This window comes from Oryctolagus cuniculus, chromosome 3, assembly GCF_964237555.1.
Source record: "Oryctolagus cuniculus chromosome 3, mOryCun1.1, whole genome shotgun sequence".
In the NCBI taxonomy this organism is placed as follows: domain Eukaryota; kingdom Metazoa; phylum Chordata; class Mammalia; order Lagomorpha; family Leporidae; genus Oryctolagus; species Oryctolagus cuniculus.
Window position 1 is genome coordinate 168,701,791 of NC_091434.1, and position 16,859 is coordinate 168,718,649.

General features: G+C 43.4%; 1 protein-coding gene across 6 annotated transcripts in view; it reads right to left on the minus strand.

Moving 5' to 3' along the window:
* The window catches only part of CHCHD3 (coiled-coil-helix-coiled-coil-helix domain containing 3), a 282,325-nt gene that overhangs the window by 37,124 nt on the left and 228,342 nt on the right, over positions 1–16,859 (minus strand). For all 6 annotated transcript variants that reach the window (XR_011387457.1, XR_011387456.1, XM_008258130.3 and 3 more), the window contains one exon: positions 15,370–15,440. Coding sequence is in view for 4 of the 6 variants with exons in the window: in XM_008258130.3 (XP_008256352.1) it covers positions 15,370–15,440 (71 nt within the window). In the remaining 2 variants the exon portion in view is untranslated. The remainder of the gene's footprint in view (positions 1–15,369; positions 15,441–16,859) is intronic.

Sequence of the window (16,859 nt, forward strand, 5' to 3'; positions counted from 1 at the left end):
AATCCTATTTTCTTTGCATCATCAAGTTCTGAGAATGTATTTTTCATTTGTCTTGTCGTCAGCTAGAAGAGGTGAAGATGTGTATACATTTTGGTTTTCAATTCTCCCATTAAATCAGCTTCTCAGTGCTTCAGTTTCCAAATGCTCCAAAAGAGGTATGGATTGACATTTCTGCCAAAGGACAATTTTTTGCTCTGTAGTTTTTCTCGGAGTTAATGGAAAAAGTTCTACCACTAATCTTTTCAATTCACCTCTAGGGAATTACAAACTAGCAGCAAAAACTGCAAAGGTTTTCCCAAAATGTAATATTTTTAAATTATACAAGTCAAAAAACCTTCACAAAACAGGATTTCCCTTAAAAACTATAAAAAAAGATGCATGGGAGGCCAGATTTATATGCATACTGTGCTACAACTTTTAGAACATATTTTGGTTTTAAAATTTATTTAAAAACAGAGACAGAAATGGACACACACACAAGCACACACACACAGACTAGGAGGGAGGAGAGGTGGAGGGAGTGGTGGTGGGGGAAGAAGGGATAAGGAGAGAAAAGATGGGATAAGATGTGGGAGTGGAAGTGGGAGTGGGAGTGGGAGTGGGAGTGGGAGTGGGAGTGGGAGTGGGAGTGGGAGTGGGAGAGGGAGAGGGAGAGATCTTCCATCCACTGGTTTCCTCCCCAAATACCTACAATGGACAGGGGCTGGGTCAGGCTGACAGCAGGAACACAGAACTCAACCCAGGTCTCCCACATGGATGGCAGGAACCTTGTACTGGAGTCATCACCTCTGCCTCCCGAGATGCACATTAGCGGGAAGCTGGATGACAAGTGGAGATGGGAGTTGAACCGAAGTACTCCTACGTGGGATATGGGTGTCCCTGGCACCGTCTTAACAACTTTGCCTAATACCTGCCCCGACAGTTCTTCTAAGGTTAAAGAATCTGGGCTCTAACCCTACGGGGTTCCTGAGCAAAGTGACTCTGTGAGCAGCTCCTAGTTGCCTGGATCTTCGTCAACATCTTTAACACTTACAAAACCCCATGAGGTCTTATACATACACTTCTTAAGTCAGCAAAAACAAGGTCAGGAGGTGAAATAAATCGGCTGGAAGGACTGCTCACAACTCAGACCTCACTGTGCTATGGAAATCAAAGTACCAGTTCTTAAGGGCTCCTGGATGGGTTTGTTTCATGGCAGTCCGTTTTTGTTCTGTCAGTAAAAGTGTCATTTGACACAGCTTGAGCACCTGTCGGCAGAGGAAGGCTCAATGAATTATAGCACACCAAAACACCATGGAATACCACACAGCTGCTGCAAAGTGCGAGGTGACTTTGCGTGTATGGACCAGGGGAGATGTGCCCATAGCAGATGTCAGTTAAAATATGGTACGGTCTCATCTTTTTGTAAAAATAAAACAAGATCTATGTTTATTGACATTTACATTCGTAGAGATAAATGTGGAAGGCTGAATACCAACCACAACTTCCACGTGCTTCTCTTGAAGGGATTTTCTGTGGCCTGAGAGAGGAAGAAGTATGATTCCCTCGTGACGAAAGAAAAAAATACCAGCTTAATAATTTCTCCAAAATCCATTAGTATTTATTAATTTCTTATTCTTTTCAGTACATTAAATCTCTAGGAAGGCAAATGGTGATCATAAAATTCAATGGGAAAGAGAGCGAGTACTAAAAAGGTTCATTTAGTAATATTAGTGTCTTTAAGGGGACTAGCAACAGAAAATCTACCAAGAATGCGTAATATGCACTTCGGGGGCTGTCAATCAGAGTTACAAATGTTAAGAGTCACTGGACATCTGGGCAAAGCATACCTGAATAAACCTCACACAATCTGCCTCAAACACATTCTTTGCAACAGCAGGGAGAATTTGGTGCCGTCTGAACTCTTAGGCTACCATTCAAGGAAAGGATGGCTGGAAGCACTAAAAACCATTCACCATATTCTGTTTCCATCAGTGTGAAAAGAGGAGGTTCTTTCTCTGCTAAAGACGTCAGACAGGATCCCATGAACCAAGTCTTTTCTTGCAGGGCAACAGTTAATATGGCATCCTAATATATGCTGGTTTTATAGTGGATATTAGTATGATGATAATAATTAATGATACAGCAAATTGTAATGATTATAACAAATGCATAGAACATATAGGCACCCAACATTATACTTGTACCTGTGACAAGAGACTTCTAAAAACAACCAACAACTCAAGAGGCACAATTCTAATGCTAAGAATTATGGGCACAAGGGACAGGTGATAGGACCCTTACACTCCACTAACTCTGCTTTTAAAACCATATCAAGCCGGCGCCGCGGCTCAATAGGCTAATCCTCCACCTTGTAGCGCTGGCACACCGGGTTCTAGTCCCGGTTGGGGCGCCGGATTCTGTCCCAGTCGCCCCTCTTCCAGGCCAGCTCTCTGCTGTGGCCCAGGAAGGCAGTGGAGGATGGCCCAAGTGCTTGGGCCCTGCACCCCATGGGAGACCAGGAGAAGCACCTGGCTCCCACCTTCGGATCAGCACGGTGCGCCGGACAAGGCGGCCATTAGAGGGTGAACCAACGGCAAAGGAAGACCTTTCTCTCTGTCTCTCTCTCTCACTGTCTAACTCTGCCTGTCAAAAAAAAAAAAAAAAAAAAAAAAAAAAAAATCAGAAGCCTCTCAAATTCTGACTCCAAGCTTCTTTTATGGCACCATCTTCCATCAGATCTCCTCCCACGTTCATTCTAAGCATTCCCAGGAGATCCAGTTCCCACTTCACAGCAAACCGTTCTCCTTCTTCTCACATTAAGAGAATCTCAAGGTGAGAAGACTCAGCAATCTGGAGTCCCTGGGATTTCTTCTGCAGTATTCTGTTGTACTTCCATGGGAACACTTAGCACAGTTTAGCCATTTTGTGCTCCCAATCTGTAAGAACCAGCTAGCATACAGGAGACACTCAAGACGGTCCATGAACAAACCTTACAGATACAACTCCCGTATCCCGTTTCTACATCTCTCAGGCACAGCTGATGACCTCAATGAGGGTCAGACTTCGGACGGCAGGGTCTCAATCATATTTCTCTATTTCCAGTACTCACAGGACCTTGGGCACAAAAGAGGTCCTTGACAGATTTGATGCGGCCAATGTTCACGATGACAAAGTTCAAGGAAAGCCCAAGGAAAACTGTCACATTAATACACTTAAAAAATAAACACAAGACATTGAGCTCGGCACTGGGAGAAGACCCCAAACAAAGGAGAACTGGGTGTCAGGAGTCCCTAATCGAGAAGAACGTCTAAGACAGACGAGTCCGGGAAAGTGGTCTCCTGAGAAAAGCCAGTAACTCAGGCTCAAAGATTGCAGTGATGCATCCAAACCAACACCCACCCAACCCAACAAAAACCACCCATGATTTAGTATTGACACAACATCCGGTGCTTGTCGACAGACTAGAATGACGGAAAAGTGCATTTTACACCCAGTGATGTTATTTTTTCCCTCACGCCATCATCGTCTGCGTTGGAGAAACACCATGAGGGAAAGAAAAGGACTGGTTCATCGCGAGGAGCAGCAGACGAGCTGTAAGGGAGGTGCTGTGAGTGTGGATCGGTGCAGCCGCATGCAGAGAGCAGCAGCAGCTGGGCCTGCGGCTTGCAAAGTGACGAGACTGTGAGGACGCGCTGGCACCCGGCTCTGATCGCTTCATCTTGTTCAAGGGCTCTGCTGGGGAAACAGAGGTGACAGGTGCTGACCCCCAACCCGCGGTTTGACTAGCACCAGAAGCGGGAAGGGCTCGGGGAGTGATCCTTTTCCTCCTCTCCTCCTTGCCGATACACCCCCTCTTCAGAACTGATGGTTTCCTCGTCGGGGGGCCCAGCAGACAGCAGGCAGAGCAAGCTTCTGCCATATGAAGTGTCGTGTCTGAACATGTCTACAGTAATCGGCAATTCATTTTTCATCCTGAAAGCAGGAACAGGTGTATGCCACCCTCAAAATCCCAATCATAGAACCACGATGGATGCATCGCTCACATGGGCAGCTCTCTGGAAATCCAGGCCAGTGAGTGGCGGGCTGGGGGACCTCTGAGTCTCTGAAGACAGATCTGTCTCACAAATAAATAGGTATTTGTGTAACCACGGAAGCGCAAGAGAACAAAATGAGCAGCAAATGGCAGCGTACAAAAAAATAAATAAAATTAAATAAAATGAAGAATTCCCACCACACCACAGCAGCCTCTTGGCCTTTCTTGTGTAAATACTGTAATTAGCAAATAACAGACTTCCCTGTGCGTGCGAGATCCCTACATTGCACGGGTAACGCACCAAAAAAGGCAGCCAGCGTACAGCCAGATGTATCACTGTGTGGGTCTCCTGCCAGCTTCATCCAGAAACGCTAGCTGAGGTGACTCGTGAAACGGAGCCAAGAGCAAGGACTCTCCCTAATGAGCACATCTATCAATTTTCCAGGGACGCGGTTGATTACCAGCATTTAGACAAACACGCTCACAAAAGCGGCGCGGCAATTTAACCGTTGGCCACTGAGCAAGTGCACACACGCACACGGAATAACTTACGGCAGCCATGTGAGCAAGCTGGGGAGGCTTGGCGACACTTTCACATGGGAACATGTGTGCTTTCATTTCAACATGAAGGGAAGGGCCAAGACGCGAGCTTTTACAAGTTTTCGAGTGTTCTGCCAGGACTCAATAAATAGTATGAACAAATTGCTGCCTAAGATTACGATATTAGCAAGCACCAGTGCTAGTGTACAAACAGTTCACTTACAAACACTGCCTACAAAATCCTTTCATCGAAAATCCCTTTCAGACCTGAACCAAATCTACCCAGGAGGCTCTACGAGAGTGTAACAGACAAATGCAACTTAACATGGCGGGGAGGGAGACTGATTCTTGCAAACAAGATATAGCCCTCTCTTTTTCTACTGTAATAAACCATGCTGGATGTGTAGCCCTGACTTTGAGACAAGGGCTTCTAACTCTTATGAAAAAATATGATTATGTGAGGCATTAGGAATCACAGTTTCTAAAGAAGAGTCTCCTACAACAAGTTACACTCGTAAATTGGGGGCTCCCAATATTTGGGCTATTTTCCCTAATTAAAGTGAACTAACATTGAATTTAGGGGTGTTTTGGGTAAAATCAACAAATAATAATGCACGAATCTGTGTGGCTGTCACCCCGAACAGTCCAAACGTTCAGAAAGTTCACTTGTGTCCTTTTCAACCAAGTCCTGCTCTGTCCTTATCCACGTACAGATTTCTACTGGGCTAGACCCATTTTGCCTATTTCTGAACTTTACATGAAAGCAGTCACACTGTTTTGTGTATGGCTTCTTTCTGCTTAACATAAAGCCTCTGAGATTTAACCACGGTGTCATACGTATCAATAGTGTACTCTTTAAAAAACAATGCTCAATCATATTCTACTGAACAGACCACAATTTGTTTATCTTGTTTTTTGTTGATTCCCATTTGGGTTGTTTCTAGTTTTCGACCACCACACGTAAACGTGCTGTGAACACACATGTTCATGTCTTCTTGCAGACGCACACTTTCCTCTTTCCTGAGTAAATGGGTAGGACTGGACTCGCTGGCTCACAGGTCAAGGGCATGTTCAAACATGTAAGAAGGTGCCTGCATTTTTCCAAAGTGACTTTGCATTTTATACCCCCCACAAGCATAGTAGGGGAGAGTTTTGGTTTCTCCATATCTTTGTGGACAATAATATTGTCAGCCTTTATTTTTACCATCCCAGTGGTTTTACTTTGCATTCCACTGATAGCTAATGACCTACAGCCCCTTGCCACATGCTAAAGAGCCATTCTTCTATTTTCCTTTGGAGTGTCCAAGTCTTTTGCCCATTTAAAAAAAAGTCTGAATGTTGTCTTAAGATGAGCAGAACTTCAATGAATCAAGTTTTGTATCTTGTACACTTACTTCTTAAGCGAAATCGGAAGAGCCAGAAATAGGAATCTTTGACAGACAGAAGCCATGAGGGATGCTGTGGCAACTGCCCATCCAGAAGGGAGAGACGAGAACCCGTATTTCAGAACAAAGAGCCTGAAAGTTTCATCTTTCGTAGTGTCAGCCCAGGCATAGTGATGGGCAACCACAGTGAAGCACTGGGTTGAATGCAGGGAAGAACCGAGAGCACTCGGAATGGGTTATCAGACGTTACTTTCTATCATAATGGAGCTGAACCTGCACAAATTTCCAGAGATTGACCTGACAGCTACCAATTCTGTGTGAACAAGTTCTTTGGTATAATTTTTAATCATGCTCAAGTCTTAAGACAGTGAATGCTGTAAATTTGACCCAAAGAATTTCAGAGTCTACTTCCTAGAAGTCTTTGTGGACATTTTACAATGTAGCGGGCCAGTCACATAAAAATTAACCCTAATTGGCCCTCCTACCAGCTCCATTGCTTTCTAACTGGAGGTGAGTAGCACTCAAAAAGCAAAATAATGTTTCCTTACTGTTGAAGGCATTAAAGGAAAAGCAAAGAAATTATCTTCAACGTGAAGTTTAAAAAATAAATAAACTCTAGTCAGAGTCAGCAGGAGGACAAACTTAGTATTTCTAGTTGGCAATATCTTTTGGGAAATATGAGCCAGGTAGTTAATTGTTCCAGAAACCAAGGATCAATAAATTCCAAAATACCATGTACCTTGCAAGTCAAATGTTCTCATTTAAAATATTGTGTTGCAAGCGAAGAAACAAGGTTTGGTTTTGGCATAATTTTCATTTCCCTAACAGTATGCAGTTAACACTTCATATTACCATGGTGAGGTATTCTAGATTCTCAATGGATCACATTGATGCAGGATGAAAGCCCAGGGGTAACGTCCGTGTAGGGAAAACAGAGGATCTGTTATCTCACAAGGAGAGGGTCATGAACCCAAGGGCTACAAGGCTCTCCATGTAACGTTTGGGCAGACTGTATTCCCGCAAAGCAGACCCCTGGAACGCCCCAGCAAACCACAACCGCCACAGTGGGGCAGAGACGAGAGTTCCAGGCCACAGGTTTACGATGGGCTGCAGCTTGTCTGGCTGAGCCTTCTGCAGCTACTGCCGCGCTAGAGTCCTGACACAGGATGCCGAAGGGGCAACACAGTTTCCACAATGACCCGTGGTCTTGTCACCGGCTGCAGATGTTCATGAGACGGCTGCAGTTTGTGCTGTTGGCTTACAGCCCTGCTCCTGCCCCTTCCTTAGCCTCCCCTATTCCAATTCCAATCAGCTTTGCCATCCTGCTCTGCCCCTCTCCGGAGCGAAGAATGCTGTGAGGAAGCAAAGGGTAGAGAGGTGACGCTCACGGACACGTTAACTCACAAATGTTGTTGCTGCTGCTTCTTGGGCTCTGCTTCTTACCCCTTAGAAAACGATACATGTCTCATATAGAGCTCCAGCCCCAAGAATAAGAAGGAACTGCACACCTAGCCGATCTGATTAGAAGGGCTGCAACCTTAGAGAGGCGTGGGGGTAGCATTAACCATCTAAGGTTGCTTTACAAACATACTTCTAAATGCACAAGAAGCCTTAGTGGGTTTCAAAGCAGGTCTCACTTTCCTTGGTTTGCGATGTCAACGGCTGGCTTGACCACATGTCCCTGATGACACAGAAGGAGCTGCGACATTATCTACAGCACACCTTAAATGGTACGCATTTTAGAGTTGAATGAAACAACAATTTAAGACCATCTTTTAAGATAAGGACCGATGGCCTTTTCTTAGCTTTCAAACCTTTGCAGCTTACATGCCTTGAACCGGGGCGCAGTTCCAACCTGAATGTTGCAGAGGGAAGATACAAGTCAAAGGTATAATAACCAACCCACTTGAGGAGTCGGGGGCTCTGAATAACCAAGTCAATGTCTCAGCCCAACGTATCCTTGCCGTTGGCTTTCCACACCAAGCACTGAAACACCAACACCTTTACTTCAGTTTCAGAATGGAAATCCTCCCCTGACAACACACAGACAAACTCAAAAGAGAATCCATGCACTAAATAGTATGGAAGGTGACATAGGTGGGTTGACGTTTGGAGAACAAAAACTAACAAATAACCTTGAACTTCAAAAAAGGTATCTGTGAGCCAGAAGCTTATGCACTTCTATTTTGCCTCTTCAATTACTGAGTCCCTTATTGAATAATCAAGACATCACTTGGCTCCAAGGACCACAGGGAATAAAATGTCACCACTGCAGCTGCTGTATTTCCTGCTCACGGCCCTTCAAATTAAAAAGGGGGAAGAAAGGCCCAATACAAATGCAGAATTTAATTAGTTAGTAAAAGCCCAAATCCTTGCCCCAAGCCCTGTTCTTCCTGTAATACAGCATTCTTTTCTTCTTGTGTAAACTTTTCATTATGAAGGAGACATCTTTGTAATACAATAACTCTACTTATAATGTAACGGCTGGTAACATAACTCCTGCATTAGGAAAGGCACCATGTTCAAGTAATGTTGTTTTAATACAATTTGTGTTCAGCAGAAACCAAGTCAACTTGGTCATTTAGAATTTGATCAATGTGAATTAGTGTCTCACTGAGAGAAACCATTTGATCATTTCGAAATTGATCAATGAGAATCAGAGATAAAACATTTATCATGCACATTTGGTATATCAGATCTATTCACACAGCACTAAAGCAGGTTATAAGTAGACATCAATAAGTGTTAGAGAAGCAGCGCAGGACACCTGTCAGTTGCAGATACAAATGCACAAACAATGGCAGACAATGCTAATCCTTCTGATAACGGCAAGTTACTCAGAAAGACAGCTGGAGAAAACGGGAAGACGCCCGAGCTCAACTTCAGAGGGTCCAAGAGCAGCACGGCAAAGCTCCAAAGCTCAAACTTCTCAAGTAACTTTTAATTAAAAACTTTAGCAGAAAGGTTAAGTAACATAAATTTACCTGACTAAACTTCCAGAAGAGTTTTAAGACTATTAATCAGGGTAAACTTTGCACTTGCGGTACAATTAGTTCTATTAATCTAATATTTCCAAATTGAAGTCACATTGACATTCAGGCACACTGGCTTATGCATCTAACAGAATTATAAATTTGCCAGTCAAAATCTTATTTAATTATTGTACAGCCAATTAAGCAAGATCTTTAAACACTGTTGCTTATAACTGTCCATGAGCCACAAGTGTAATTATAGAGAACAGGAGAAAACACCTGCTGATACCATTGGCATGTCACCCTCAGCTCCATGACTCTACTAGTAGGATAGCTATTAAAGTCACACACCCCAAAAAGGCAATTAAACAGAACTGCCAGCCAATGTAAAACCCTTAAAAAAGTTTAAAGGATTTTTATATAAAGAGAATCTTTAAATATATAGTAATACATACAAAATCCAAACAAATTTTGCATAGCATCCCTTAGGTATTTAAAACCACGTAAACATACCTACAGTGTAACTTATGTTTTTGGTACTCTATAAGGACAACCCCAGCTTCTTCCACGAGCCTAAACTTTCAAGTCAGGTTCCTAAAACTTTGTTCAAGGATAAAAGTGAAAAACTCCTTCTAAACTCTGGCACACAAAGGCATACTCGTGTATGTGATTTCATAGACTCATACTCTCTTTAAAAGTCCTTCAACTTTCAAAGAAACCAAAACCAAGTTGCAAAGTTATGCCTCTAATGTTTGAAACCATCTCCCAAATATTTTCAGGAGATCTATGCCACTTTGCATATATATCATGCTTCTTTCACTTTTAAAAACCTTTTAAGGAAGGTAGAAAACTGGCTCCTTCATTATTGAAAGACAGCATGGGACTTAAGTAGCAACTGTCTTTAAAAAGTGTTTCATTTGTTTGCTATTACTTTGTCCTTACAATGTTTATTTTGCCTTTAAAAGAGTTCACAAGCCTCGCATATGAGCTTTGTATTTGCTTTTGTGTTATAAAGAGAACTCGCCTGTGTGTCAACATTGTGGTGACATTTCCCCTCTACAGGTGTGGCGCATCAGCCCCAATGCACCCAAGGGGTCCTGGTTCTGATGTTGACAGGGAAACAGGGCCACCCCACTCCCAGCAAACACTGTGACTGCACTGCCGTGACACACGTGTGCTTTAGGTTTTGGTAATTTTGGCCACACATGGACTCCTTTAGGAGAAAAACTGCTTCTAAGATCCTACTGCAGGGCTTAATAGCATCGGGATTTTATTCAGAGACCAATCACAATTTTCTCCTATGGCACATGGTGTCACACCTTGGGTTGAACAGAATAAGACCTAGACATTGATGAACATTTACTTTGTACGACACTTGTACTAAAGCTCTATCCACCTTACCTTATTTAACGTATTTTCATTAATTATCTAGAAGGTACTATCACCTAAAAAGGACAATTATAGAACATAATTTTCATTAGGCTGAGATATAACATGGTAATAGCGCTCCATAACTGGGAACCAGCACTGTATGTTTCTGTATTAGCTGAAAATAAAAAAAGGTGGCAGTTCATATATGAAGTACTGACAGTGACTGTTTTAGCTGGGCTGTGAAAAGTAGTATTTCTGGGGCTGGTGCTGTGGTGAAGCGGGTTAACTCCCTGGTTTGCAGTGCTGGCATCTCATATGGATGCCGGTTCGAGACCCAGCTGCTCCACTTCCAATCCAGCTCTCTGCTATGGCCTGGGAAAGCAGTAGAGGATGGCCCAAGTGCTTGGGCCCCTGCACCCGTATGGGAGACCCAGAAGAAGCTCCTGGCTCCTGGCTTCGGATTGGGGCAGCTCTGGCTGTTGAGGCCAATTGGGGAATGAACCAATGGATAGAAGACCTCTCTCTCTCTCTTCTCTCTTTGTCTCTCTGTCTCTCTTTCTCACTCTCTCTGCCTCTCCTCTCTCTGTGTAACTCTGACTTTCAAATACATAAATAAATAAATCTTAAAAAAGTATTTATTTTGAATAAAACTTACTAGTAGAGTACTAGCAGAAAAAAGGCTGAGGCGCCAGGCATCGTGGCACAATGGGATCCCAGTTCAGATGGCAGGCCAGAGTTCCAGCAACATCCTGCTTCCTTCTAGTGTGCCTGGGAAGGCAGCAGATCCAGGACCAAGTACCAGGGCCCAGCCACCTATGCAGGAGGTCCCAATGAGCTCCTGGCTTCTAGCTGTGGCCTGGCCAACCGCTGGCTGTTGCAGGCATTTGGGGGAGACAAACAGTGAGAGGAAGATGTCTCTATCATTCTGCCTTTTAAATAAAAGCTGGATTTGCTCAGTGATGCAGCTTTATAGCTAAAATTTTAAACTACTGTGTAGTTCTAGGAAAATAAATAATACACATTCTCCACTTTCAAATTCTTTAATTCTCAGGGAAAATAATGGCATTCTAATAATTTGGTATTTAACAGTGATGTAACTATCCTATCACAGAATTAACTTTGGATTTTTAAAAACATGGACCACAGGGTAGACTTCATCTTAAACCCAACCCCAGCAGCAGCATGTGGCCAAACTGTGTGGTAAGGATTTGGCGCTGCCAAAGAGGGAGTAGGTGTGGGGAAAATGGATACAGGCATTACCTGAAAGCTACTTTGAAGAAACTAGCTCTTGGAATTCCTTCCCAGGGCATCAACTCCGAGGTGTTGTTTGCACTGGAGATGGCCAGCCTGCAGAGTCTGAGGGGCACAGTCCCCAATGCTGCGCGCACCCCGATATCAACAGCAGGCACGTCCTGAGGACTCCAGGGTTCAACATGTCACTGGAAAGCCACTCCACTCGGTTACGGTTGTATACCGGGGGAACCACAGAGGAGGCCAGGCAAGGGGAGATGCACAGGACAGTCAGGGCTTCCACTGGTCGTCTGGACCCGCTGCTTTTCTGGTATCAGCATAGCAGTACACATGGAGTATCATCAACCAGGGACGCTCACTGAGTGTTGGGGCCTCCTAACAGCCTGACTGATTGAAAGCCCACTCAAATACACTCAGTGTCCTGCAGCCCCACCCTAGAGCTCCAGCTGATGCCATGTCCACTGAGGGACCTGATGTGGCTAGCAATTTCCACCGCCTAGGAAAGTTCATGGGTTGAAAGGCTGCACTCTGCGAGCCTGGTTATGAAGTCCAGCTTCTCTTCGGCAAGGCACGGCCTGGCCACGTGCTGCTGCTGGGGTTGTGTTTAAAACTTAGTCTACCCTGTGGCCCATGCAGGCTTGCAGAAGGGAAACCCTCATGACAGTCCTTCTTGGGCTCCATGGGGCCTCTCGTTCTCCCTGAAGCCAGGCTGGGCTGACAGAAAGCTGGGCAGGGCTTCAGGAGAGAGGCTTGTCACATCCACAATTGGACTTGCTGACACCAATTTTCCAATCTGCTAAGCTCATATTTTCAGTTTCACTTCTGTAAAATATCATGGACTGAATTGTGAGTGTGTCCCTCCCCTCTCTCAAATTCCTGTGTTGAAGTTCTAATGCCCAGTACCTCAAAATGCAACTGAATTTGGAGAGAGGGTTCTTAAAAGGGGTAATTTAAAACAAGGTCAGGGCTGGCGCTGTGACATAGCGGGTAAAGCTGCTGCTTCCAGTGCCGGCATCCCATATGGGGACTGCTCCACTTCTGATCTAGCTCTCTGCTATGGCCCGGGAAAGCAGTGGAAGATGGCCCAAATGCTTGGGCCCCTGCACCTACATGGGAGACCCAGAAGAAGCTCCTGGTTCCTGGCTTCGGATCAGCGCAGCTCTGGCCGGTGCAGCCAATTGGGAAGTGAACCAGCGGACAGAAGACCTCTCTCTCTCCCTCTCTCTCTCCCTCTGTATAACACTTTCAAATCAATCAATCAATCTTTTTTTTTTTTTTTAAAGGGCGGGCTCTAGTCCAACAGGACAGGATATTAGAAAACAGACCTACAAATGGGGGAGATGATGTGGACACACAAGGAGAAGACGGTCATGGTCACCTGTAAGCCACAGAGAGGGAGACCTCAGAAGAAATCAGCCCTGCCCACACCTCGACCTTGGACCCCCCAGCTTCCAGAACTGTCAGAAACTAGAGTTCTGCTCTTGAAGCTGTCTAATCTGGGGTACAGTGCAGCCCTGCAGAACAAGTGCACCAGCCGATTGCTCACTCACGTCCCACCTTTCAGGGACTTTTTATTCTTTTCTTTTCTTTTGGCTCCCATCTCTTTCTTTTCTGCTCAATTGTAGCGATCAATCTCCCATCTGGCACTTCTGGCTCCTGGTCCTCGGCCTCCCAGGACACCTCCCATCCGCTGGCCGACTGTTTCTGCGGGAACACAGGAATCAGGATGCTCACCTGACAAGCCCTTTCCCAGGACTCCTGGGTCAGGAGCAGCATTCCTAGCCCTCAGGTCGGGGGTGCCCCGATGGCTCCAGCTCCATTGTGTACTACTGTCTGCGAGCCCGGCCACTGCTCTTCACCAACCCATTACTCATCAACCACAGAGCACGACTACCCATCTCACCCCGCACCACGCCGGCCCTGGAACAGTTTTCCCTTCCATCTACTCAATGCCCTTCAAGTCTCAACCAAAATATCTGCTTTATGAAAACTCCACAATCATTCTGGTCAGAACCCATCTCTGGTTTATCTGAAATTTTAGTTGCTTTTACAGTTATCGTAAAATGAGGAAATATCCCGGATGTCAAATTTCTCATAGAGTATACATTAAAAAAAAAGGTTAAAACAATGTTGCTTTATCACCAGGGGAGAAGCTAGATACATCACATAAGAATAGATACATCACATAAGAATATATATATATATATATATATATATATATATATATGCAGGGTACCTTTTTGGTATCAATCTACATCCAACTTCATATCTCAATTCTTTTTTTAAAAAAGATTTATTTTATTTACTTCAAAAACAGAGTTACAGAAAAAGAGGCAGAGACACAGAGAGAGAGATCTTTCATCCGCTGGTTCACTCCTCAAATGGCCGCAATGGCCGGAGCTGAGCAGGTCTGGAGCCAGGAGCCAGGAGCCTACAGGTCTCCCACATGACTGCAAGGCCCTAAGGGCTCAGGCCATCCTCTGCTGCTTTCCCAGGCACATTAGCGAGGAGTTGGATGGGAAGTGGATCAGCCAGGACTTGAACCGGTGCACTGCAGGCTGAGGCTTTAACCCACTGTGCCACAGTGCCGCCTGCCCCACACATCTTGATTCTTAAGATCTCACATTACCCTCTAAGAGTGAGATCTGTGACCCACACTTAGAAGGTCTCTCTCTGCTACCACTAAGAGATAATCTACTCAGAAAGACTAAAGGGTTTTTTTTCATGATTAAATAAACCTCAAACCACATCATTTAAAAATATCTTATTTGATTAACATTAAAGTAGCATAATATCCGTTACCATACATATTGCACTGTAGCAGAAACTATTACCTCCACCTGAGGGTTTAGCCATTTTATCAAATGCTATAAATGTGTAAGGAAGGAGGTCAGAGCCCAGTACAATCTTTTCAACTATCCGTGCCACAACACCTTTTTGTTTTGTCTTTTTTTTTTGCTTCACTAATTTGCACATGCTTTATTTACAGGGGTTACACACTAGAATTATTTATATACCCAGGAAAGTTCTGACTGATACCTTCTTACCCAATGTGAGAACTGGCGGCAAAGGGAATGTATAAGGCTATGTATGGGTCATGGACACTTTGATCCATCAATTATAGAACATTCGTTTAAACATCCCAAGGCTTAATAGAGGTAGCAACTTAACATCAACTCCATAATCCAGGGTGAGGCAAAGTCTATGATTTAAATGCTTTTAAGGTGTATGTTAAGAAGTGAAAACAGTTTAAACACGTAAAGGCGGATACCCAAACTTCGTACATGCCCACCACTGTACTGAATGAAAGTGAATGGTTTCTGTATGTTTCCATTAATAGAGGCAGCAATTTAACCTCACCTTCATAACCAAGGGCAAAGTCAAGTCTATGATTTATCCTTCTAGAATATATGCAAAGATATGAAAACATTTTAAGCCGACAAAGGTGGATATCCAAGTTTGGACATGCCCATCATTTGACTATACAAAAGTTGATGGTTTCCACATTTCCATTAATAGAGGTAACAATTTAACATCACCGTCACAATCAAGACCATTCTACTTTTTGAGTTATTCCAAGTGAAAATTCTATTACCACTGCTTTCAATTTCTCCTTGATTCATAAAATAGAGTGGCAACAAGCTTTCATCAAATAGCCTTTTGTTGTATCTGAATTCTAGCAGAGCTGATAACATGGCCCCATCTCAACCACTCAAAAACCCTTCCAATGGTTCCACAGTGTTACACAACAAACTATCCTCTGTACAGAAAGCACTAAAACTGGGCTTTCACCCTGTTAAGAACAGTATTAACCACACTACTACTAAACACTTACTTGAACTTTGCTTCCACTTCCTCAGCGGCTTTCTGATACTGCTCGGTGGTGACTTTGTAGAACTCTGAGCTCTGTGGACAAAATTGAACGAGGTTTTCACACTTTCCAAGAAGACAACATGTGTGGAAGACTTAACACTTTCAAAAATCACATAAAATCTTGTTTCAGCTGCTCAAGCAATAAAAGGATTTCTTGCCTAAGTGGCATGGATACTTACAGGAAAACTCATTTAAATGACAGCACAGTTGTTGGCAAACAGATTGTAATTACAGGGTAGAACTTTCATGGCTATAATTCATCATTATTTGATCCTTCTGAGAAAGTTCCTTATATGTTTTTGAAAGATTATTTAGATCTACCTTACTGCAAGATCAAAGGATGCTTGAGATCAAACAATGAAATTCACACAATTCACATTTGCCTATTATTCCATCAGCGTTCCAAAGAGGATATTAAAGGATCATTTATTTTACATAATATATCTGTCCTCAGAGGCATTCTTTATGGAGTAGAATTTATTCTAACAACTCCACCTGACAACAAGAGTATCAATATGTACAACAAATTATTCAGTAGGAAAAGGGGGCAGATTTAGATAATTTGCATAGAAAAAAATATTTCCACTATCCCATGACTGAACACATAAACAATATGAACCAAGTTGGAAGGGCAATGCAATGGCAAAGCAATGCCTTTTCTGAGGCAGCAAAATTAAAAATGATCCATTCTGACAAACTACTTTGAAGCCAGTCTTAATGGAAGGGGTGGCCTAAATGTCCCCAGGAGCCCTCAAGACTCAATGAAATATCATGCAAAATACAAAGCACAGTACAAAAGAACATGACACAGTACAGCGGGCTTCTGTGCTCTTTAATTCCCTAATCACTCAGGTTTCACATGCATGGCTTGGGGTAGTTTATTTTTTAATAAATCATGGTTGGTTGGTAAGAAAATGAAAATGAAATCCTCTTCACACCCATGACCCCTCTGCTTTTAACAATCTGGGTTGCCCAATGACAGTCACATCCAGGTTCCGTGGATGTAGATAAAATCAATAGATATGTGATTAGACAGCAGACTGAGGGTGGCTGGAGCCATGGACAGGTCACCATTTGAGATGATGAATGGCTTTCTATCAACCTATAGTCCCCTACGATGCTAACATTTACTATAATCTTATTTGGACTACGATTTATCTTTCTTGCACTTGATCAATAAAGATGAACAGAACAGTTGTAAGGATCGATTGTAATTTTTTATCATTTTCAAGCACAAGGTGCATTTCTGACATGAAGACAATATTCTGAGTGTACTGCTTCTGTATTTTTTTAAAATTGTAATTTGAGTGATCCACGGCACTAGTCTATATGCCGAGAGGTTTTAATTCATCTATGGGTCTAAAGCTATCAAAAAGCCATTTGTCTCCTCAGATATTTTAACATTATGCTATTTCACACCTTCCTATCTACCTCACTTATAAGATCTTTTCC